The 25,976-nt window shown below is 34.9% G+C and overlaps 1 protein-coding gene across 10 annotated transcripts in view; it reads right to left on the bottom strand.

Annotated features, from left to right (window-relative positions):
* The window catches only part of CEP170 (centrosomal protein 170), a 98,962-nt gene that overhangs the window by 51,704 nt on the left and 21,282 nt on the right, over positions 1-25,976 (bottom strand). For all 10 annotated transcript variants that reach the window (XM_039388581.1, XM_039388566.1, XM_039388562.1 and 7 more), the window contains 6 exons: positions 21,262-21,407; positions 16,246-16,335; positions 10,518-10,596; positions 9,838-9,896; positions 9,556-9,718; positions 6,783-6,917 (listed from right to left, as the gene is read on the bottom strand). In XM_039388581.1, the coding sequence (XP_039244515.1) occupies positions 6,783-6,917; positions 9,556-9,718; positions 9,838-9,896; positions 10,518-10,596; positions 16,246-16,335; positions 21,262-21,366 (631 nt within the window). In that variant the 5' untranslated portion in view covers positions 21,367-21,407. The remainder of the gene's footprint in view (positions 1-6,782; positions 6,918-9,555; positions 9,719-9,837; positions 9,897-10,517; positions 10,597-16,245; positions 16,336-21,261; positions 21,408-25,976) is intronic.

Raw genomic sequence — 25,976 nt, 5'->3', positions numbered from 1 at the left:
AGAAAATGTACAGAAATGAACAAAAATCACACCTTGCAGGTCCTAGATTTTAGGTAAAGTACCATCCCTCTCCATTTGTTTTATTTAGCTAACAAGCTGGAATGGATCAAGCTCTAGCAGGATCAAATCTAGAGCCTGGATCCTTACAATATGAAACACTGTCAATGAACAGGAGAGTAATCTACCACAGAGCCGATTCGTAGACATCTTATTTTTTTCCCCTGCCATGGTTCTACTCAGACTTTGAGTCTACAATTTCATACAACTCCAATTTAATTCCAATTCCAAATTAAGCAAGTGTTCAGTGCTCCTTCAAAAGATAACTGGCTAATATAGCGTGTTTTGAGAAATATTTCTACTTTTGGGCAAGGCAGCAGCAACCTACTGGCCACACAAAAAACATTATTTTTCAGTAAATATTAAATAGCGGTTCATCAACATCTTTCGAAAATCACAAGATTTTAGGCATCTGCATCGGATGCATGGCAATGAGGGGATCTCTAACACTGGTTTATCAGCATTAATGAAGAACTTCATGAAAAAATTTTCCATGTGAAACTTGCCTGCACCAAATTTAACACCTGAAATCAGTTTATACTACGATGACATGCACCGTATTTGATTCCAATATTTTTAATTAAACAGATGCTAGAATATAGTTTGAATCTAAATTACAACAGTTTAATCAAAAGAAGTGAGAAAGTGAACTACAACTAAATTGTAAATTTCACTAAACTAGAAAAGGTTTTAGAAATTATTTAAAGAAAAATACGCAAAGTTAATTTTAAGTACTTAAAAATCCTATTTTCAGTCTGAAGTACTTGCATTTTTAGAAGAGTTAAATACATCAGAATTGATTAGGAATAAGGAATAAGGAACTGAAAACAATGAGGAAAACAAAAAACTAATACAGATCCTAATCTGAACCATCCTTCAGTATTTTTCACCCAAATTCTAAATGCAAGTCCTTACAGCTTTCTAAATATTACAGAGAGTGATCTATAAAATAGCCTTACCTTTGAAATCCTATCATAAAATGTCATCTGCCAAGATGAAGGAAATTATATATTAAATAAATACAGACAACTTTAAGAGAAAACCCTTAAGCAAATACTAAAGATAGCAGTAATCACAGCTCTATAATATTTTAAACAGAATAAGTAGAGTATCTGTATAGCAAAAAAAGCAATTGCATGGAATTGGAAGTGTGTTTTGGGAAAATGAGGGGACAGCTAGGTTGTGAACTGTAATCTCTTTAGGGACTGAAGAGATTTCTGAACTGGCAAGAGTGAAAGGAAAGAGACAGAAAAGAGTAGCAGGATATCTGTTCATAGAGATCCCTCATTCTAAAAAGACAACTGTGCAACTCTTTCTACAAGGCAAGTAAGGAAGCAATACTGGTAGCTGCTACACAGGTGTAGTCAGACTATTATTGAAACAATGAGTTTGTGTGAGACTAGGAGGGAAACTGTGTAATATTTGAGAAATCATAGGCTTAACCAAAGGGAGATTCAGGGAGATCCTTTACTAGAGAACATGTCTTATGGGGAAAGGCTGAGAGAGTCGAGTTTATTTAATCTCAAGAAGAGGAGGCTCAGGGGGGACCTCATCGCTCTCTACAAACACCTAAAAGGAAGGTTGTAGTGAGGTGGGGACTGGTCTCCTCTACTGTTCCTGCAGTGAGAGGACCAGAGGAAATGGTTGCACGCTGAGACTGGGAAGATCCATATTAGATATTAGAAAAAAAAAATTTCACAGTGTGGGCAGGCATTGGAATAGGTTTCCTACGGAGATGGTGGAGTCACCACCCCTGAAGGTGTTCAAGAAGCATCTGGATCTGGAGCTGGGTGATTTGGTTTAGTGGTTTAGGGGTTACAGTGGTAGTGCTGGGTGGATGATGGGATTGGATGATCTTGAAGGTCTCTTCCAATCTTGATAATTTGATTTGATTCTATTCTACTCTATCCTAATCAGAGATGATCATCACCAATATTCACTTTGTGACATTAGCAGAGTTGATTACAATTTGTAGGACTTTCGGGTTTTTTAAAGTCTTATTTCTCAAGTTACACACACAAGTAGTCAGAATCTGAAAATTTTACTTGCCAACCTGGACAAGAAATATCATAGGTGTCCGTGCCATTCAACATAAATTATCAGATACGCAAAAAACTGCCTGTGTATATGAATATATTATCATCTGCAAGAAAAGGAAACCTCAGAAAATATTTTTCACAGTCTTCAGATTTTTAGTAGTGCTCTTCTCTTTCTGCCTTAAAAATACAATTTTAAAAATAAAACTTGTAAAAGAAAATGATCTGGAATTCACAGAGCATTTATTGAAAAAATGTCTGTAAACCTGGAGCAATATATTTATTTGCAACAGGTATAAGAAGCAGTCAAGATACCATATGTACACAAAATCCCAAAATATTTTTAATGTTAGCTTTCTATTTGGCACTGTGCAATGATATGTGTAATGAAAAGAAGCTGAAGCTAGTGCTTTCAAGTGCTTAACAGAATTGCTTTTTTTCCCCTTTCTCTTTCTCTTCATATTTTTCTTTCTATTTCCCACTTACCATTCAGGTTCTTTTTTTCTTGCTTTAAGGCTGAATCACATTTTTCACTTTTTAGTTAAAGACAAGATTGAAACAAATACATATAATGATTCACATGGTATTAAATAAGATCTTTGTCTTTTAATGTTGTCATAACCAGTCTTATGAAAAAATATCAAAATCGGTCTCTCAAAATAAAAATATAAAACAGTATTGTATATAAATTCCCACCTCTCATAAATCACTTAACTACCTGCTTTAAAGCAGCTGAAGTGAAAAAAAGGCAGAACTAATTTTACTTAAATATACTGGTGTGACAGCTCTAAAAGGTTCTATAAGCTCCCCATGACATACCATACAGATTTGCTGCTAGAGCTTTGCAAAGCGAGCCTTACATACGCAGCATTTGCAGGTACTCCATGTCAAAACTCAGCAAAATTCTAGAGTAAACTTCTAGAAACTTTACTGTTAACACTAGTGATTAAACATCACACATTACAGTGTGTGTAATCTCCTACACACACTGATTACACTGGTATTTCTAAAATAACTCTCAGCCTGCTTTACCTGAAAATTACACTATTTCTTAAATGTAAGGAATGTTTAATCTGACATATTGTTATGCAATACTGAAATTAAAAGAATACTTCATGTCAAAATGGAAAAAATTACTGCAGATTATTAGGAGTCTGCTTAAAAACTTACTTTTCTCTTCTTAGATTTCTGATAAAGAAATCAGCTACTACTGAGATCAGCACAGAATGTAGTTTTTGCTTTTCCAAGAAGTGAGAGTATAACACATGGCAATAATAATAATTACTCACCCAACAAACTTGCCAATAACATGAACATTTAACAGCTGCAGCATAAAGTCACACCAGAGGTGTACATGCAACTCTTCATTTTAATATGGACTAGTAGACCTATGGATCATTAAATTACAGTAACATGCACGCCAAAAAACACAGGTTTTTTCTTTTTAAAGTTTTTCAGGTTATTCTGTTCTGCTTGCAAATAATTTTCATTAATGAGTTTCTGTTGGGATAGAAATACAGTAACATTGAAATAATCTTATTAACTTGAGACTGTAAAGATTAATTGTCTATAGTTGGCTTAGCAGAAACAAATCTCCCACTTCTATCTCCTCATTAAACCTTGCCCCATCTCTTAGAATTCATGCCTATATATATTTGCTTATATTTTAAAAATAACTAAACATGACAGTCTTCTGAAGTTTCTAATTTTCTTTTGTACAAGTGTTTCTTTATAATGATTTCCTATCATTACAATGATCTACATTATAAAACCTAAGCACACAAAGAAAATACATACTAACTTGTTGACAATAAGTTAATGTTTTCATGGCATGTAATTGTAGGCCAAAGGGGCCCAAAAAGCTTATGACTTTATTCCAAAATTGCATGAAAACATTCAAAAAATCTTTTGCCCGCTTCTATGCAGACGTTGTGTTCTGAGATTGAGGAAGTGCATCCATAGAAGCAAATGCCAACTCTTATCAGGTTTGCCTTCTCAGACTCTCTGCCAACACTACTAAAAAATACCTATAACAGCAACAACCAGACTAGTGGAACATACAACTAATGTCTACTCAGAGATTAAGTGATCAAGATAAATAAATCATTTGTCTATACAAGTGATTTTAGTTCTACATCCTGGCAAATTAAATGGCTTTACAAAAATACCAGGTTTTGGATTTTTCCCAGCAGTGTCTTCCTATACCATTTCACATACGCTTTTAAAATTATAAAATTATATGCAATTTAAAATTATAAGAATAATAGACACATTACTCCAGCTGAATTTCATTCTTACAGATTTATGAGTCTTTCAGTTTCAGAAAACAAAAGCTATTCCTACACTCCACTTAGATCAATACTATTCAGAGGAGATAAATTCATGATGAAACAAAAACAAACATAAAAGGGATTTGCAATATTAAAAAAAAAAATTGTATTTACCAAGAAGGCTTTGGGCCCAATTTTAATTTTTATAGCATATATACATATATATATACATGGAAAATAAACAAATTGAAATAATTTAGAAAATATTAATCCATTTTCTCTGTTCATCATTTAACTTACGCTGATTTAGCTAAGGTAAATCATGTCAAAAACACCCCCAAGGGTCTGTCTAGAACAAACTTATTTTTGTCTACTATTGAAACAGATGGCATCTTCATGATTAGTTTGAGAGGAAGTTGGAATCTTATTTTTCTTGGACCTCAGGAACTAAGATAGAAGCACTGATCACTTACTGAAAAATCTCTTGATAACATAAATACAAGAGCATGTAAACCATTTGAAATATTGCTTCTGAAAAAGCAATTTAAAACTATAAAAATAATAGACACATTACTATATAGAAGCTTGAATCTTGTGTCATACCTTCTTAATGGCATGGCATTGCATCAAAACCACAGACTTTGGGATAATACTTTTTAATAATCCCATATTTAATGAGGGTAAACAATATGACTGTTTTTTAGATTAAAACAAAGTAGATAGATACACGTGAGTAAGAAAAACTTGATGAATTCTTACTTTTGTTATATTAGTTTGCTACAGACACTGACATCTAAGCAATAAAACCACAGATACTACAGATTTTACCATCTCTGTTTTGGCATGTACAGCAAGATACTTAGTCAAAGGTTTCATAGCCAAAAGTTAATGCTTCCCTGCACTCTGGAAAGCAAGGAAAATCACATGGCTAGCAAGTGTATCAATGACATGACTCAAAGGCAAGAACTTAATTCTTTTTCTTTCTAAATGATGGCATACGCACTTTTCCTTTTTGTTGCCAAAAATGGAAGTGGAAAAACATCCAGCGGTCATTGTCTCTCATTATTACCGACATTAGGAACAAAATTTCTATTCCTTAGGAATGCTCAGAAGTGTTTGAAGAACACATTTCTAGACAGATTTGAACTGTAAAGCTATAAATTATTAATGTAGGATATTAAACCTGTAGTTAAAAAGCCCCCACAGGAGCACACAATAGCATACTCTACTCAAGGTGAGTACAGTAGACGTTTATCCTCAAAAAAACAACCAAATAAGAAAATGTTCTATAACTACACTGCATTATGACGCAGTTCTTTTATGTGTGAAAAAATTGTTTAAGTTGCACAAAAATGGTCACTAATGTAAATTATTTCCTCTGGTTTCCTTCTACCAGTCGTAATGTTAAGGGACTTACTTTACTGTCTGAGTCATGACAGCTTTGGAATATTATGAAAAAGGTCACTAAAGGCCATGACAAAAAGTTAATTCCAAAGACCTTGATTTCACTACATTGAAATATTCATTTAGTTTGATTTTACATTTTAGACTTTACTTCAATTTCTGCAAAACATGATTGATGATAACCATGGCAATTACTATGATAGGAAGAGAAAAATTCTCTCCTCAGTTAAAGTACTTTAAAAAACTGCAAACTTAAAAACTATTGGACCTTGAATGCATGTCTAAAGAGCTACACAAACACAGTTGAATTTTGTCCTAACTTGAGTAAGTTTTAAGGTTACTCTCTTTATTAGAATAGCAGCCACTTTATTTATATGCCTGACGATAGATAAAAGCCTAATTATAGACACAGAGATTGAAGTTTTGGCAATACACACTGTGTCTAGACAAGCTAACGAATTAAGGGGTCTGTATTATGGGGAAATAAACATCACTAGTTTAACTTCAGACTATACAAATCTTCACTGCAAGAATTATGAAATGCAATTCCCATTAATACAGCATTGTTGAATTACAGAAGATAATGTTAGCACAGATCACCTTATATAGCTAAAAGTCAAACATAAATATAAACCAGCATCATTTATTCTCAGAAACTATTTTGATAAAATATCCCTATGCATATAAAATGACAGATACGGATTAAACTGAAAAAGAAGACATTAGATCAGGCAATGTTATTTGCTATACCTACTGATAGAAAATTTTATTATATACTAGAAAATTGACACGCTATATGTGAAATTGGTCTCTGGAAATCCACAGTTTCTCACAAAATGTTTTTAAACTAACTTAAAATTTACTTAAAAACTAACTTAAAATTTATAAGGTTTTCATCTTGCACACTATGAAACTTCCGAACATTAATACCTGTTTAGGTCCCTACTGAGGAATATATGCAGTATATATAAAGAGTAAAGACAAAAAAACCACACAAAAATAAGACAACACTTACCTGAAGCCCCTGCCTCATGCGTTTTTTCTTCATGCTTGCTATCTGGCTTACAGACACTTTTATCATCAGCTTCATCGTCACCCCACCAGGCTGGCTGTCCATACAACGGTGTCCCACGAGGCATGGCGGAAAGATCTATAAAATTAGTCCAAAGCAGAGGAAATTACTCTTCTGTTTACTTGAGATATTTAGGTTAAAGTAACATGAAGAGAAAGTAATTTGCTTGGATCATTTCTCCTGCAAGTTGAAGTGAAATGGTTGCACGCATTTGCCTAAATACAAAACAAACTTGGAGGCTGGATAACTGATCTGGGTTCTAAATATAAAAGCTTACTAACGACCTGATCAAAACTTCTGGCACAAATGTTTCTGCAAAGGCAGCTGACATCTCTTATTGTCACCCTGATATATCTGTAAACATTATTTCTTCTTTCAGTTTGAAGTCATAAGGATAGCAGTACATTCCTAAAAGCTGTTTGCTACTATTTCTGTGAGAAGATTCTCATTCTTACCCACACTGACCTTTCAATGAAATCTGAACTCACTGCATGAAAAACTGATCAAATTTTGCAATGTTGCCAAGGTTCCAAATTGCTGACAGCTACTACACAGTGCTGAAAGTTACCTTGTGTGTAAAACATTACTGAGCACAACCAGTTTTAAAGGTTGGTGTTTTTTTAAAGGTATTAGTTAATTATAGTACAATTAAAAGTGCTGTTTCTGATATAGAATGTATACACATGATTAAATATATTTAAATGCAAAGATTAAATAAGAAAAAAACCTGATATAATGAAGATTTCTACTCTGATGATAAATTGACTGGATTAGGTTTGATCTGATCTCTTGGAAGAATATTTAACTCTATAGAGATTTAGCTATTCTAGCATTGCACAGATGTTCTGAATATACTTCATAGAGTCTTTATATAAAAAACCATGATCTTTTCAAATCTTGCTTAGGAGCTTGTCTGTTACTTTAGCTATTATGAATTTCAATTTTTTTTTTCAATGTTTTATACACTTGCATTCCAAAGATGCTTTCATAGCCATGCCAAAAGTTTCAATATGATTGACATTAGGTACTTCTGGTTTTGAACAGCATTATGCTTTAGTCAATACTGAGTTGTTTTTAAGAACTTAATGGTTGTCCAGAGACTTCATGGATGACCCATCCCTGGAAGTGTTCAAGGACAGTTTGGATGGGGCTTTGAGCAACCTGATCTGGTGAAAGGTGTCTGCACCCATGGCAGGGGAGTGCAACTAAATGATCTTTAAGATCCCCTCCAACCCAAACCATTCTATGATTCTACACCTGTGCACTGAATTAGCAATAGTAGACAGCTATGCATATATATAGCAACAGTGAGAGAATCAACCCCAAAAAAACTTGTGAGAATTGCACCCAAATATAAATCACTATCATTAAGTTTGTCTGTTATTTTTGGAAGAGTGAAAAGAAAAACAGAAGATGAGAAAAAAACCCACTGTCCTACTTTATGTAGCCTTAATATGATGCTAGATCAGCCAACAAAAAAAACAGGTTAATTAGTTATACCACAGAATCTTATGTGTGGGGAAGAGAATTTTTTGAAGTGTATCTTCTGGAAGAGTAGATTAAACCTAAAAAAACTGCACAGCCTTGACATAAGAAACGAGACCTAGACAGTTCCATAATGAAGAAACAACACTTGATTCCTTTCTTATTCTTGTGGTTATCTCCACTACATTTCAACCAGCCTCACACTGAAGTTCATCACAGAATGAGAGAATGGTTTGGGTTGGAAGGGACCTGCCATGGGCAGGGATAGGTTGCTCACAGCCTCATCCAACCTGGCCTTGAAAACTGACACAGATGGGGCATCCACAAACTCTCTGTGCGACCAGTTCCAGTGGCTCAACACTCTCCTAGTAAAATATTTCTTCCAAACATCTAATCAAAATTTCTCCTCTCTAAGTTTAAAACCATTCCCCCTTGTCTTATCACTATCTGCCTGTGTAAAATTTGCTCTCCCTCTTTTTTATAAGCCCCCTTTAGGTAATGGAAGGCTGCTATAAGGTCTCTTCAAACCCTTTTTTTCTCTAGGCTGAACAACTCCATCTTTCTCAACCTGTCTACTCTGATCATTTCTGTGGCTCTTCTCTGGTCTTGCTCCAACAGGTCCACGTCCTTCTTATATTGGGGGCCCCTGAGCTGGACACAGTACAACCCACACAAAATTAAGATGCCTGCAGAAGAGCCACCATGACACACTACACAAATACGAAAGATGACGTAGAAACAAGACTGAAGCTGCAGTAGCTACAAATTTTTAAACCACAACAGACCGCTTAGGTTCTATCCTGATGCATGCTACTAACTACAAAACAAACACACAAAACTCCCACCCATTTAAAAAGAAAAACAAAAGAAACCAAACCAACCAACTGAACAAAATGGTAGATGGTAGAAAGTACAAACTGTTTCTGAACAAATACTTTCAGTTAAACTGTAAAAATTAGCAATTTTCTGCCACAGATCCTGTAAGTTTGTGATTTTGGGAAAGAGACATGCAAAAATCTTATAAATGCTGATTAAATCTCTCTTTAAAAGTTTATGTGGATGTTACTGTAAAAAAGGCAGAAATTCAATTCCAAAACTTCTTATTTAAAGTCTGTTTAAAATTTCACATGTGTAAATTTTACTATCTACAGATTTTCACAAGCATCCTACCAAAGCAAAATAACATCCTTTCCAAGTTTTTGTGCTTCTGCAGCTAAGAAATGAACCTTACCCATTGATTTTTCTTCAGATTTCAGTGCTTCTGTAGTTTTGTGGTGCACTTCAGCTGTGGAGTCTGTTACCTTGGACTCCGGGCTTTTGGAGCTGCTTTGCTTCGATCCTTCTGCCTCTGAAGACTTTTGGGATAACTGGAGTTGGCTTGTGAATTTTTCATGCTACATGATGTTAAATAAAGAAAAAACACCCACAAATCCTCAAAAAGTGGGAAAACAACACCTATATTACTAATAACTACACAATGACAGAAGAACATCCAGGCACCGCACATTGTTACCTTAAGTGCTTCTTCAGGGACTCTCATCTCTCCCCTGACAACAGTAAAAAGATTAGTATGTAGGAAATGGTAAGGAAAATACTGAAAAATTTCTGAATTCACAAGAGGATTTTACCGAAAAGAAAGTTGTGCAGACTATTCTGCCACTGAAATGGTGACAGCTTTTACAAATATGTCACTGTTAGGACTATCATGCACTATCATAGTCATTAAAGTAAATGCACGATGAAATTATTTACTACTTGTAAACAGAACACTGACTGGATACCTTAATGTTGTAATAATGCAAATAATTTTTTTCATTCTGTACTTTGTTGAATAATTACTAGTAATCTTCTCTGCTCATACACGATTGCATATGATATAAATATTTGTCTATTTGCCTCAAAGAAAATTAATATTTCTTAGCAACACAGAAGATACGCATTAGACTTTAAACTGTAATTGGAAGTTGAGGTTTCTCGCAGTGAGAGACAATGAAATGTACTTTATCAACAGTTCAGACCAAGATACAGTTTTCTAGACTCTGAGATTTTTTCTAATATAGGCATTTTTGTAGTAATGAGAGAAATAAATATTTCAAAGTTCCTTCTCAAGTAGCATGAGAACCCTTCACTTAACACAACTATAGTTCTAACAAGAAAAGTGTGTCCTGACATTGCATTTTATGGCAAGGATATCATATCCAAATCTCAATTTATCTTCTAACTTCAGAGTGATGTATGTCTGTTCTGGAATCCTTACATCATTCACAAATGTCTACAGAAAAAAATGAGGAGAGAAAAAAATACTGTTAAATTCCAAAATAATAAAATAACATCAGTTAAATAATTTTATAAGAAAGTTTTCAGCACCACTAATTTTCTACTGGTGATTTGGCAGGGAACTATAAGGTTAAATCGCCATCTGTCTTACAAAATATGACAAAAGAAAGGTTAAACACCAACTGCTAACCAGGTTGCTGACACTACACCACCCTTGAAAAGTTTCTTCCAAGTTTAATCTTGTTAACAATATTTAGTAAATTGTTGATTAATGTTCCCTCAAATTAGCATCTCTACTTATAATTTTTCTTGCAGTCTCTTTTTCCAACCCCAATTAGCTGTCAGAATTGATTGATCACCATATTTGTATGGCATTTAGCATTGGATATGAGAGTTCTGAGGTAGCTTATTTCTAATCACTGTCAAAGGACTTAAAGAAAACATGGACCCAGTAAGTGCATCTGAGTAACTCTAAAAATCAGCTACAAGAATTCAATGTATTGCAACTCTTAAAAGAGTAGATATAATAATATTTGTAAGCAAAAATAACATTACTATAACAGCTAGCAGCAAAGCAGAGCAAATTTCATAGCCTTGACAATACCTAGTGAAAATTCAGGTACTGTACAATAAATAATCCTCCCCTCCTTGAAATCACATAGTTGGAGAAATCAAACAAGCTTTCAGTGATTTGGAGAAGGACTTATGTACCTGAAGGTTTGCCCAATTTCACCAGTCATATCAGCTGGCTGTTACAGGCACTACAGATTATCCATCACTGTGATTTCAAGGTCCAGATTAAACAGAACAGTGAAAAACAACAAGGAATTTGAAAAAATCATGGTGGTATAGATTTCAAGAGAACACCTGAGATATAGAATGACTAATTACAGAGGCAGCAAGGACAAATAATACACATTCAAGTCAAAATGGATCTCAGATAGAACTCGGAAGAGTCGGAAAACAATTTCATCCCTGTGGGAAAAAAATTAACTGAACATAAGTAGGGCTTAAAATTAGATTATTCAAACCCTAAAGAAAATTGTAGAAAGTCACCTACATAAAAGTCTGAATCAGGCACAAGCCTTTGTAAAGGACCAGGGGGAAAAATGGTTTATTCCTTCATCAGAACTGTCCCGTGTCTTTAAGGACTGATTTACCAGCTTAGGAAGGCAGGCTGTCAGCACCAGGCCAACTACCCAGGTTGAGAACATCAGCAACACTTGAAAGTGCCCGTGGTCACTTCAGATACCAGAAACCAAGGATGATGACACACTAATGTAGGAGTGGGCACCAGGACCTGAGAGTGCTCTTCTCACAACTTGTGCTTTTGCCATTGGAGGGGATCCTTAAATCTTTAGTTAGAGACTTCTACAAGAACCTGACACCTCACAAAGGCAGATCTCAAAACGACCCTTCTGCTTATCCCAGGTTATATCACTGCTTCTACTACTCTCCAAATGAGGCTGATTCACTACTATTAAAGCGAATTGTTTCTTAAACTGAATTTGTTACCTTCAGAGAAAAATGAATTGTGTCAATACCTTATGGGTTCACTCAGTGAGAGAGAAATATAAAAGGGTAAAGACAAGTTTTGTATAGCAGAATAGAATATTAAGCTCTCAATTAAACAAATTAGAGATCAAGTTACAAAAAAAACCGCAATCAAAACAATAAATGTAACTCTGTATAATATTTAAGTCATTTTTGGAGATACAGATCCTTGAAGAATCTTTCTAGAGTGGGAGATGACAAAAAACTTCTGCACAGCACTTTCTTTAAACTACTCCTCAAGGCTCAATTCAAATCTGCATTAAGAAGCTATAATTTACACTCTAAGCTACTCTCCCCAACATTCTCCCCTGGCTTTCTTGAAATCTTCCCCCTTCTTTTACCTGAAAAGAATGCAACAACTGGACTTATAAGAACACAGTATCTTCCTGGTAAGAAATGTGAATAATTAGGTATATGTCAAAAGTTTCTTTTTCCTCGGTGTTACTTCCTTCATCTTATTTTAATATATAAAATGAAGCTTTAATTTAGGGCAGATTTAAGGCAAATATAATTGTGGATTGGCTGATATGAGACTGTGTGTTATTTTATGAATTATTTATCAGTTTTATATTTTCCCATAACTGACAAAAAATGTACAGCTCATTTTTACTTTTCATAACAACTACATGTTAATACTACAGATAGGACATTAAATATCCAGAGTGCCTTTCTAAGGCATGTCTACTACTGATTTGTGCCAGTTTTGGGGACTCAAAATATTGCAACTCCACGGGATCACCCAACTTAAGAATTCTAAAACAACATGTACATGTTTCTAAAGAATGAAGCAACTGAAATATGCCATTTTATAAGCACTTTGAAATTAGGGATGCACACACATACAAGAAAAACTTGAATAATTAAGCAAGCCAAGAATCTGAATCTTTGAATGGTTGTCTTTCTCATGCAAATCCAGTATTAAATGAAGTCTGGAAAAGCAGAAACAATGTCCTTCCCCAAAACAGTAAAAGGAAATTTTATTTCCTTTTGCTAAAGGAAAATAATGCCCATTTCATTACTAAGAAATTACCTACTTCATAGAAAATATTTTCCACAGGAATAAGAATAAAAAGTACAACTATCTACTGGTTTGCAAGTATGAGTAGTGTTTAATGCATATTTCTTTCACTTTAACACTTTGAGAGTCCAGGGCAAATACCCATGTGAAGACTACCTTCAAGGCAACCTGAATTTTAGCGAACCAACAAAACTTAGGTCATCTTGCAGACACGCATGTATATATGTATGTATGCACTTTTCCTCCCTGGTCAGAGTTCTGAAATTGCACATGCAGTATACTCAACTCAGAGAACTCTGAAAACAGTGTGTGCAATCCACTGACGCCCCCATGATTGAGCCAATGGTATACAACAACCAAGTCTCATTTCCTTTGCCACTGGAGCTTTAAAATCTCACCACATGCTTTGGGATGCAAGACAGAAGCCAGCTTGAGAAAGCTAGTTACAACGTAAATAAGGAATCCGTTTCCCCCTTTTTCCCCTGTTAAATCACTCCATACACATCTTTATATATTCACATGATTTCTAAAGCTTTATTCTTCAAATAATGAGAGTCCAATGTCTTTAGGCCTTCTAAAGTTTGCCAAGCTTTTCGCAGTGCAGTCCTGAAACATCAGTGTGAAATGACTTTGCTATCCTGTAAATATTCCTGGAAAGAATGTTATTCAACAGGGCCACGGATGTTAATTATTTCTTCTGATAAATTTTTTAGTTCATAAGTCAAAGGAGAAAATACAGTTGATTTCTGTTGATACTAATGAAATAGCAGATTACATCTTAGCAACTGTACACATTTTCTTCAGAAAAGAGGAATTCCTTCATCGTTTTTGTATAAAATAGAAGAAAAATAAGATTGTCCAGAATAAGTCATGATAGACTATCACAAATAACATTTTACTTCAAGTAAATCTGATTAAAATTTTAGTTTTGCTTTATTTTCAAATCTAGATGTCTAGGACAAAAATATCTAGATCTAGAAGCCCAGGATAAAGACTGCTGTAGCCTTTTCACTGAACTGACTGTGAATCAACCATGCATATAAAAATATTCAGGTATTAGGGCATCAGGTGCAATTACAGTCCAGCTAGTGAAGTTGGTTAAGACTCATAACACTCAAAACAAATGCATTGGTAGCAGCCATCTCCCCTTAAACTCTGAATTATCTTGAGTGCCTAAAGTGCATTACACCAGGAATGGACTAGTCCTGTATACTAGGAAAATCTTATCTTTTGATGAAGTATACAAAATAAGAAAAGGTAGAAGCTGCCGAAGCACTAGACGAGGCATTTGGCTGTGGTGTTCTCAGTGGAAACAGTAGACAGACTAGAAGAATTATTGCCTAGTTAGCAGTTCACTGCATGGTATTGAGGCATTGCATACACTGTTCTGTCACACAGTTAATTATGGAGTTATAGAAATAATGTGTTTTCTCTTTTGACCTGAAACCGGGTAGGCAGAGGTATGTAAGAAAAGCATAGAGGGAAAGTGATAGTAAGGAAAGCACTGTGAAGACAAAGAGCAAGGACTGAACTCTTAAGACTTAATATTCTTTGTCCTAAAACTGTGGGAAGAAAGAGTTCCTTTGATGTCTCTGAGTAAACAGTTAAAGAGCAACTGAAGTTTCACCTCAAACTTGAGAATGAATCAGATCAAGCGAAGCAAATCACTGAAAGCTCTTTATTAGAGGCAAAAAAGATGTATAAAGGCCTTTTAAAATATATTTATTAAATTCCAGTTTTGTGACAAGGCAACAAAAATCTGAAGTTATGCCTATTGACTACAGGAGTTAGAGAATTAGGGAATAAAATTAAATGGTTCAGCAAAAAATCTCTATGTGCTGAATTTATTTTTCATCATTGCCTTGATACAGTGCACCAACTTTGAAAACACAGAGGTATATTAAATATTTAAGGACCAAAGCCCTTGTATGTCTACAACTGTTCAAAGAATATAGTCCTTCAGATTACAGTGGTTTCACATGGAGTTGAGACTCTGACTTCTTGGAAGGCTGCGTCAGTTACCTTAAAGTACAGAAAAGCTAATAGAGACAGACTGACAGGAATTTTATTTTGAAATGCACTTCAAGATGAAAGCGCAGTAACTTGAGATTTCTTCATCTATTTTTTTAAGTATTTGAAAAAGCTATTCGCTATCATTAACTTTCTAAATATTCATTTGAATAAACAATCACAGATGAACTCATGATTTTATTCTGTACACATTCATGACACAGCAAAACATTTAAAGTTAACCACAACTAGTGCAAATGAACAGTTCATAAAGAAGTATCTAAAGGGCTACAAAAATATGACAGTTACTATATTTTAATTATCTATTGTAATATCAAAAACTTTTATAAAAATTGATGCTTACCTAGACTGTGGTATACACAATTCCTAGAAAAGCTTTAAAATGTAAAATGCCATATGAAACTTTACTTTGCTCATAAAGTTTTTTTTTTCCTGTATTAGTTTGTAATCACTTGATAGAAATTAATCATAGATATTTTTAACCAAAATTACTAAATTACTGAAAAACTAAATAGAGAATTAGTTAAATAGATTTACATGCAACACACACAATGGTTATTGCATATGTAATTTTTTTCCTACATGAAGTACAGTTTAATACTCTTTTCTGTATTATAACAGAAGAAAAAAAAGGAGTAGTATATGAAATAAAACCCATATATTAATGAGACATTCTAGAGATTAAAATTTTTTTTAAACCCATTTGTTTAAATGGGTTTTTTTAAGCATATCCAAGATTTTAAATGTGTTCAAGATTTTTTTTTCTACAATTCTGAAATACATAAGCATAACATATTCTTTGTTACTGTTCCCATTTTTTTTCCTACTGCCAAGACTCCCTTATTAATAGACTTAACTGCAGTCCTTTAAAAAACATGCAGTGGAAAAACCCTGCAAAGACTACATTTTCCTTCTGAATGTTCCCCCATTTCCAATCTTGCATTAAAAAGATCTTAATGTACAATTAATAATTGCTTGAAGAAATTTCAAATAAAACATACAGAAGACCCAGGGAGCTATCAATTTCTGATGTTAACTTACCCCATTCAAGCTGCCCAAATCCTTCACCAAGTGTTCATCCGTAGAGGCATCATAGTTAAGTACAGCATGTTGCTTGTCCACACTCCGTGACTAAATATATATATAGAAAAATAAGGTATGAAGCAAATAGCATTAATGGCTATTTCTTAGAGCAGTGTGATTATTTTCTTTGTACATAGTACATTTATTGAAATTATATAAAAAGTTAGTCCCACATATGAAAAAAGTTACTCTCCAACCCAACTCTGGGTGCCCACAGCGGAATCCTGAAATTATTTCAGAATAATTATTTTCTCAATGTTCTCCAAATACAAGTCAGATCCAGCTATATCTTATCCAAAGATTTTTTTTTCCCAGTTCACCATAGTACCATCAAGTGTTTAATCTAACATCATCATCATCACCTTTATTTCTCTCTCTCAACTACATGCATCTTTCAAAACATGACCATGATTCTAGGGTGTTGTTTTTCTCTCTGAAACACACCATTTCCTGTCACACATCTGGGATAATTACTATAATGTACAAGCATTCAAATTGCTTCTCCTTGATCTCAGTTTCCTGAGCCAATCAGTGATAGCCTCTTCACTAAACGTCGGAGCAGTTCCTGAATTACTATTCCCATCAGTTCTGACTCTCCATCCCTTCTTAAGCACTTCAGTATCTATTTATTTAATGAATTCTTTATTTTGCATCCAAACATCAACCCACAGATGAGGAACAATCCTTGTTACTATTTCCTCTAAGAACACCACCTCCTTAACAGTTAAGTCCCTCTTTCAGCACTTGCTCGTGGCCAAGTGTTGGCAGCCTCAGCTGCTGATGGCAAGCAAGGAAGAGGTGGGGCTGGATGTATGTTTCCTTCATGCATGCATGTGTTGGCACCTTGACATCTACAACAGTTCCCAAGTGAACGGAGCCCACAGCTCATCATCTACAGCTGTACATACTTGATCTCAGTCTGTTTGCCAGTAATTCTGCTAGTGCAGTGTCCCAACATGATGGCATAGCTTCCAACAGCGTTCTTTCTAGTTTCAGGTTGGTATCTTCTATCCTTGCTACTCAACTCATTGTTCTGTAATATTGCACAGAGAATGGTACATTTCTGTCTAAGACTTCTGTGATTGTTTCTGTACCAGCACCTGTGGTGTGTCAGTTCTAGGAGTCCCAGGTTGCCAGGGCATGAGCCAGTTCAAGGCATCAGAACACACAACTAGTACTCACAAGGAAATGCTTTCACCTTCTCATAATTCCATGTTTATCACCTCATTCCTTCTCCACATCTTCAGACTTCCTATTACTTTCCTTATTTGTTTTCAATTTATTTCCTCATTCTTCCTTTCCATGCCATCTTATGACTGCTCTCCTTTCTCCTCAAAGAAGCAAAATCAGTCCTCTTCTGCTTACACTTACTATTTTAGACTTTTCATTTGAGCCAATTTGCTCTGCATTCTTGAGTGGTATAATGGGGCAATGGGGGGGAAGCAGGATATCAAGGGAGAGGGGAGAATCAAGGAAGAGACAGACAAATGAACAAGTTCCCTGCCAATATGAGCTGCACTAATATACTACATCAGTTGAGTGTTTTTAATGGCATATGAAGATATGGTAGTATAGTTCATTTTCTACTAACTTAGTAACCTTTCAAGTGAAAACAAGCTAGCTCAATACAACCAAATTCACTGGTGTGGGTGTTCTCCTGAGCCTACAATGTCAAGCAAAGATTACACTTTTCCACACTAAAGTGATGCAGCAATACATCAAGAATTACCCTATTGCTACCGGGGTTCTTGAAAAAAAATCTGAACTTCTTTCAGTGTTGTTCTTCAAATACAGACTGCATTAATAGTAATTTATTTTCTTAACTTTATGTGCTATGTCCTGTTAAAAATACTTTAAAATGGAAATGACAAAAAAAGATCTCTAAAGCTTCATGATACTTTGTCACATCTGAAATGTTAAGAATAATTACTCAAGTCTGTGGCTTTTAGAGAAACACTTGAAATTCTGTAGAACTTCTCGGGCTGAGATTACTTGCATATAATTGGACACATTTTTATTAATTGCAGCTGATCTTTACAGGTGCAAAGACTGTGCAAATCTTTTAAATGCCATTTTTCCTTTGGATTTGTTCCTGCAGCCTTCCATTCAAATTTAAGGACTATCAGAATTACTTCTTATAAGACTGTGGTGCTTTGGCTGGCAGCTAAGTACCACACAGCTGCTCACTCACTCTCCCCTCCCCCCACTGGGATGTGGGATAGAACAGGAAGAGCAAAAGCGAAAAAGCTCATGGGTCAAGTTTAAGCAGCGAAGGAAACAGGAAGAGGAAAGAAATAAAACAAACCAAGTGATGCAAAGGCAATCACTCACCACCTCCCACAGGCAGCCCAGTGTCCAGACAGTATTTGAGTAGTGGGTACCTTCCCCAGAGCCCCTCTCCCTCAGTTTTTATTGAGAAGCATGACATTATATGGCACGGAACATCCCTTGGGTCAGTTTAGGTCAGCTGTCCTCACTGTGTTCCCTCTCCACTTCTCGTGCATCCCCCCACACCGGAGACACTGGAACAGGTTGCCCAAGGAAGCTATGGATACCTGATCCCTGAAAGTGTTCAAGGCCAGGTTGGATGGGGCTCTGAGCAACCTGGTCTAATGGAAGATGTCCCTGCCCATGGTCCAGGGGTTGGAATGAGATGATCTTTAAAGTCCCTTCCAACTCAAACCATTCTCTGATTAGAAGGAACAGAGCAAGAGAGAATGCCTTGAAACTGTGCACACACTGTTCAGCAATACCTAAAGTATTGGTGTGTTATCAACAGTCACAAATACAAAACACAGTACTGCCTAAGGGCTTCTATAAGAAACAGCCCAGCCAGATACAGTACAAAGATTTATATATGACTGCAGAATGATAAAAATCACAGAATAACTGCGTTAAGACACTCTTCAATTCAATCCAGACTAGTAATAAAATATTCAGAATACAGAAAATAAATGTAGTCTTCTTTGCAAATAATTACGATATTGTGAATAATGTAGATATTTTTATTTCTTGGAGGTGATTTCCCCATCAAGATGCAAAATTTCTAAACATAATGGTGAAAGAAAATGCGTTATTTATCCACAAGCTAGATGCACTGGAGTAGCTAGTTAAACACAAAGACTTCTCACTATGTTTGAACATATTTACAAAATAACACATTTAAAGCAAATCTGTATTCCCAGATGTGAACAAAACCTCTTTGAACAACAGTGTTAGGTACAGATCTGAGGTCTATCAAGCATGCAATGGAGTTGAAATGCTTTTTATTAAGGTTTTTATAACATGTTTTCTCTAAAGCAATTATGAATAAAAGCATTAAATTTTGCTTTCTTTATCATGCATTGTCCACATGCTTTGCAGTATGAGAACAACTAAGTTGTCAAGAGTGGAAAGGAAGGTCCTACACAAAGAGCTATACATACAGAACAAGAACACATTATTAGCTTCTCTTTTGGTGGGTTCCTCCCCCTGAAGCACTGTGTGGTGTTACAGTCATGCTGGCATGTAGACCTAACATAATAGCAGGCTAAAGAGAATATTCTTGGAAATCACCAGGCCCTTGATTCTTTTTACTAACTCTGAAGTCAATACACAACAAATAACATTTGTAAATAACTTAAATCTATTCATAATATTAATCAAACAGGTAGCTACCTTTGAAGGTAAAGTTTAGTAACACAAAAGAATAAATGCTTCACTCTAAGGACTAATCAACTACAGATGGCATAGCAGAGAGAGAAGAAAGAAAACAGTTCCTTATTCAGAGACAAGAACCCTTTAAAACAAGCTACTAGTAAAATAGAAGTATTTTTTTATTATACCCTACTCAGCAAGAACCAGTGGGGTGGGGTTTTTTGGTTGCTTTTCTTGTGTTGTTATTTTGGATGTTGGTGGGTTTCCCTTTGTGTTCATCATTTGTTTGGGGTTTTTTAATATTTCCCACATAAATCACCAAGACATCATCCTGCCTGTCTTTAAAGAGAAATCAAGAGTATTTTCAACTGCTTTCTAACATCATCAATAAAACCTCTGGATGCCTTCTGAGGCTGAGAGTCAAATGCAGTTTACTAGAGATATTACATTCTGAGTAATACACATAAAATTAGGTCTCTAGGCACTTCATTTGCAAGTAAGATTCTAATTTGGCCATTAATGGCTGCATACGCAACTTTTGGGAACAAAAAATTCAAAAGAAAGTATTTTATTGAAGGGCTGGAAGGGTTGAGAATATTAGTTTTGAAGTTCAATCTTCTTAAGAGCTCTACAGAAAACAAAGAAAAGAATTTAAGAAGAAACTCCCAAAATGTTACCATTAACCATTTTAAAAACATATTTTAGAAAAAGGCAGCTCAGAGGACAGCTTTGATAGGGCAAAGTGCATGCAACACTGTACATAACAACAGAGTTATACACATCTAAAATTCTGCATAGTGATCCTCAAAGTTGAGGAAGCTACTAAAGTATCAAGCTATTTTAACTTGTATATTTACAATTCCACTGAAACTGAGTCATTCAACTTCCTTAGGATAGAGAAATACCCGTCTCTACTACTTTCATTTTCCTTTGTATAACAGAATCAGGGCACAGGGATAGAGTTACATCAAATCAAGTGACTAAATTAGATTACAAGTTGCAGAAAAATAGGGCTCTTTTCAAAAGCATCCGGAACACTTAACATTGTTACTTTTTATGGAACACAGTGTACTTTCTGAACTGATCATATTGTGAAATTTATTTCATCTTCTATTCTGTACATGACTTAAAGAAAATGTGATTCTCTGCACTTCAACGGTAACTGTGTGGTTGATGGCAATATATTTAAACTAAATTTTATTCTATGGACAGAAAAAAAATCACAGAAACAATTGCTCCCACAACATCTGGGGAAATTATTTATCAAAAGGAATACATGACATTGGCGCATTAAGTTCACAATTTGAGCAGTTGCACGTGGAAGGTTGATGCAATTACCTGTAACATCAGCTCACAGTCATCTCTTCCAACAAAAATCATTTCTCGTGGCAGCCTATGTCGGGTGCCTCCACTGCTCACCAAAAACCAGGATGTTAAGCTCATTTTCTGCTTAGCTGATAAATCCCTGGCACAGTTACGTCATCCTGCAGTGAGAAAGAAAGAGAGACAGAGAAATTCATTTTAGTTATTTTTAGCTACAGATTCTGCTCAGCGAACACTGTGAGCAGAATACAAAAAGCCTCTGAAAATACAGCATTCTCAGTAACATGTACCAAATCCAGCAATCACAGGAAGCGACAGGCTTCAGATTTACATACTCTCAGGCTGCTTCATGCAAGTAGGCAAATTTAATTGGTAACCTTCTGCAAAAGGAACAAGCAGCTAGCTAATGCCAAAGTCATATGTCAAGTTGTCAGAAAGCTTTTAGCATTTGACTGCTTATTATCAAGATAATTGCTACATTAATGCTTTACTACCACAATCAATAAACAACGTGGCAAACATTCACAAAATACAGCAACTAACTTGCATCTGTGTCATTACATTTTCCTGTAAAAAAGAACAACCTCACTTGGTTTTAAACTCAAGTCCTCTGTACAGCACCAAATGAAAGCTTAAATTAAAGGAACTTTTGCTTCTTATTAACCTCAGATTTTCTCAATAAAACTTACATCTTGGAAATTTAACAGTGCACATCTAGTATTGCAAACAAAGCAGAGGAAAATTAAGAAATCAGAAGTTATCTGGAAGTGACAAATCTGAAAAAAGCACTCCTATAAAACTTCACCTTAATTTTCCAATAAAAAACTCAACACACTATATACTTACACATAAAATAAAATACATAACAAAACAAAAATTGAAAACCAGATAAAATCTTTTATGGAAAACTTCTTCACACAGTATGACCTACTTGAAACTGGACAAAAATATGATTAAAAGCTCTCTTCAGAGTATTCAATGGCTGATAGTTGGAAAAACTTTTAAGAAGTATTCCAAATGTCTCTTAAAGGAAATGCAAGTCAAAGCAATTATTTCATTCATTCATAACCGCTCTGTACTCATTAAAAGAGAGGCTAAAGAAAATCAAAAGCAACCAGCCTAGATTTCTTGCAGTACCAAAGAGCTGGCATTTCTCTTCTCTTTTATTTATATGTCATTTAGTGAATTTATGCAAGGTTAGCAAATATACCGTAAGTAGACATAAGCCTGTAGTGGACTTGAGCATAGTCTGTATAATAATAAGAATTCAGCGAGGTCCCCAAAATCGAGACTAACATGGAAGCAGTGACTAAGATGACACTGTTGTGTTAGACAAACTACAATCAAGAAGAGACACCACAAGTCTCTAAAACTTATAAAAAGGACTGAGTTAAGTCAAAACTGCATGTGAAATGACAAAGCAGATATTTACAAAACAGTGAGTCAAAAGCACACCATGGCAGGTGCTAAAATGTAACAGCAGAGCTGTCAAAAGAATTAAAAAAAAAATATTGCAATTCACATAGCAGAATTTAGAATGATTTAATGTGCTAAAGAGTTACTTAATAAAAAATATGCATTGCAACAGTGTTCCCTTCTATAATGATACCTATGATAGGATTATCTTTCCACAACTGTATCACAACACATTCTTCAAGTGAAACTTATGTCTACTTATTGTTATCCAACTCAACTAAGGAAGTGATACAGTATCTCTAAAATACTTTATTCCTTGAAACTATAAAGATTAAAAATTACATCTACAATAAGAACTTGTTGAAATAAAATTTAAAGAGATCTAGTTATCAAATAAGTGTTTTAATAATTAAAAGTGTATTCGGCACCTTTGAAGGAATTAATATTTGTATTTTTAATTTTATCTAGTTTAAAACAAGAAGATAAACTGGGTCAATCAAATGACATTTTTCCATTTCCTTTAAGAAAGGAAAAGGAAGTATCAAAAATGGCCAGCCTAGGTTCCAGCTTTTAACAAGTAAATTAAACGGATGTTTGACAGCAAGCATGCTGTTCAATATCAAAGCTCCTCACTGTGTTTATATTTGACTACCTTTTAAAATCTCCCATCTGTTTATCATAACAACATTTGCACCATTTAGCCTTCCTGCTCTAATTGGAATTTCATATGAAAACCTCCAAGAAGATATAAATAAATTAGAAAACTAGAAAAATTTCTTAGTCAAAGACTATGTTTTAGTTTACACAGGTAGACTGTCTCTAAAGGAGAAAAACTATTTTTATTTATAAAACAGACAAGTAGGTCAATAACTAGAGCTAGGGAAAAAAAACCCAAACCCAAACTTCCCACAAATGATAAAGCCTGACAACAAACAGAGTAAATTAAGCTATCCGAAATAATTTTAAAAAATGTATTATACAGAGCAATCATTGCCACACAGCCTGGCAGCACATTTGTAGTTAAAAGCCCATCACCATTTCTATCGAACTTAATAATGTTGTTCTTTTCAAACAGTGCTGTCTCAACTGCGATGAACCATCAACCCAGATACATATTTTATTTTAAAGTATACTTTAGAATAAACCAATGCCTTTGATCAAAGCTATGCTGAAATCTGCATAGCAAAACTGGCTGAAAACAGGATACAGTAGCAACAGTTGCTTAATATCAGAACAAAAAAAGTGCATTAAAAATTGGATATGAAAGGGCACACTTATGAGTTATATAGACAGTATACGGAGAAGTACATTGTACCCCAAAAACTTAATGGAAGCTTACAGTATTTTGAATACACTACTGTGTTAAGTACTCCAGCTGTAGTAGTCTGAACAATACAAAGATGAAAGATGCTTCACTGTTTAGGAGATACAAAATGAAATTACAGTATGACAGATGCAAAATCATCAGAAGAAGTGGCTCTTTTCACAGTGCCAATTTATGCCATGATAATTCTTCCAGTGAAATGTTATGGATACTAAAAGGTTACACAGGGTTCAAAAAGCAATTTTTTTCTTCCCTGAGTGTTTATTATTATGCCTGGTAAATGCACTGACCCCACTAATAGCTCAGGAAGAGCATGTGCTGTGTATTTTGAGAGGTTGGGAATATGCTCTACTGAGGTTTCACTATCATCCCACTAAATAACCTCTCTTCCTTATCTACCCTTTGTTTACGCATAACAGGATAGTGCGGATACTGTCCCAGATGGCCTTGTCTTACTCCAGTACAGACTACAGTTTTCAGAGGAAGTATTTACCAAAAATATTTCTACCCTGGAAAAAGTGAATTCTAAATGTTTTATTGAAGCATTTTGTTTTACTAGTCTTTCCTAAAATGTCAGTATTGTCTGGTAATCTTTAAGCAAACTAGAAAATATTTCATCAAGACTCAATCATTCAAAGCAATACTCCATTCTAGATACCTGGAACTTATTTGCTGAGACATCTATTGCAGCTGCAAAGTATTTCCTTTTCTGTAGAAAAAACAGCATTTTATAGTGAAGGACTAAGGATTTCAAAAGGCAGTAACCAGCATGTAAGAATGTGGGTAATAAGTCATTTGAAGCAGATGATGCAGCAAGAGGAAAATTGGCTGCATCATCCCTGTAAATATAATTCACGCCTAAGAACTGAGGCCCTGCATTATGTGGCCAAAAGATGGGTGTAACCAATTTCAAATGTTCAGAGAAACACTGTCAAGATTATAGTTTTGATACAGTCATGTTATTGTAAATACCAGTCCTTAATAATCTCACATTTGAGTAATCTACAGTTTATGTTTTTTTATTTGCCTGTAACTGAAAACAATTCCAACTAAACTATTAGCAAATACTGAGGATCCAGGCCTAGAGAGAAACAAAAACCTATGCTTAAAATTTAAATTAAATCTAATATATGCCTGAAATTCCAACTTTTAAGCACTGCAGTCCTCCAAATAAAGGTTGAAAATAGTCTTATTTTAATGGTACACAATTATCCTATTACTGTACAACAAATATTAATAACATTAAAAAAGCCCTGCATCAAGCTGACATACAACAGTGACAAAGCTGGAAGTCCTATGTTTCCCATTATTTGCCCTTGTAAGTTCCTGTTTCCAGCCGCTACAATATTTGCTAAAATTTAGTTTATCTTCTCATACAATTGCCTAGTATATTTGGGGAAATTTCTGAAGAAATGACTCAAACATTTCTAGAACAAGGTTAGAGTAAAATATTCTGTGTTGCTACCTTTAAAAAATATTAGCAGTACCTCATGTATGTAAATTGGTAATTGAAATGTGGCAGGAGGCCTTAGTATCAATGTGCACCTTGTACTACTGCTCTTGCACAAATCTATCGAAATGCAGACAAGCAACAGGCTTTGGAAAGCTTTCCATGTGTGTATCAGTTCAACAAGGACAGATGTAAATTCTCTCAATATATCTGCCTACATAGAGGTAGTTGAACAAAATTTTGCAGCATGCTGTTTTTAAAGTTATAGTGCCAGTTAGACCCAAAAATAGGGCATCCTTCCCCACCACTCCCAATTCATCTGCTGTTGAACACAAACATGAGAATAGAAGACCCAGAAGAAGAAAACAGCACCACATCTGACAAGACACTTGAGCCGGAGTTAGGCAGACTCTGGAATGAGGAATCAAGAAAGGTAAATGTCAGATGTAAGCCATGACAAGGGAGAAATCAGAATCGACAGCATTAATGGAGCCAGTAATGACTGGAGGAGACCTGAAGTTGAAACAGGTAATCAAAGAA

This window comes from Pipra filicauda, unplaced genomic scaffold, assembly GCF_003945595.2.
Source record: "Pipra filicauda isolate LSUMZ 115617 unplaced genomic scaffold, ASM394559v2 scaffold122_size2191957_pilon, whole genome shotgun sequence".
NCBI classification, from domain to species: Eukaryota; Metazoa; Chordata; class Aves; order Passeriformes; family Pipridae; genus Pipra; species Pipra filicauda.
Note: the sequence above shows the minus strand (reverse complement) of the source record. Positions and strands in the feature narration are given on the sequence as shown.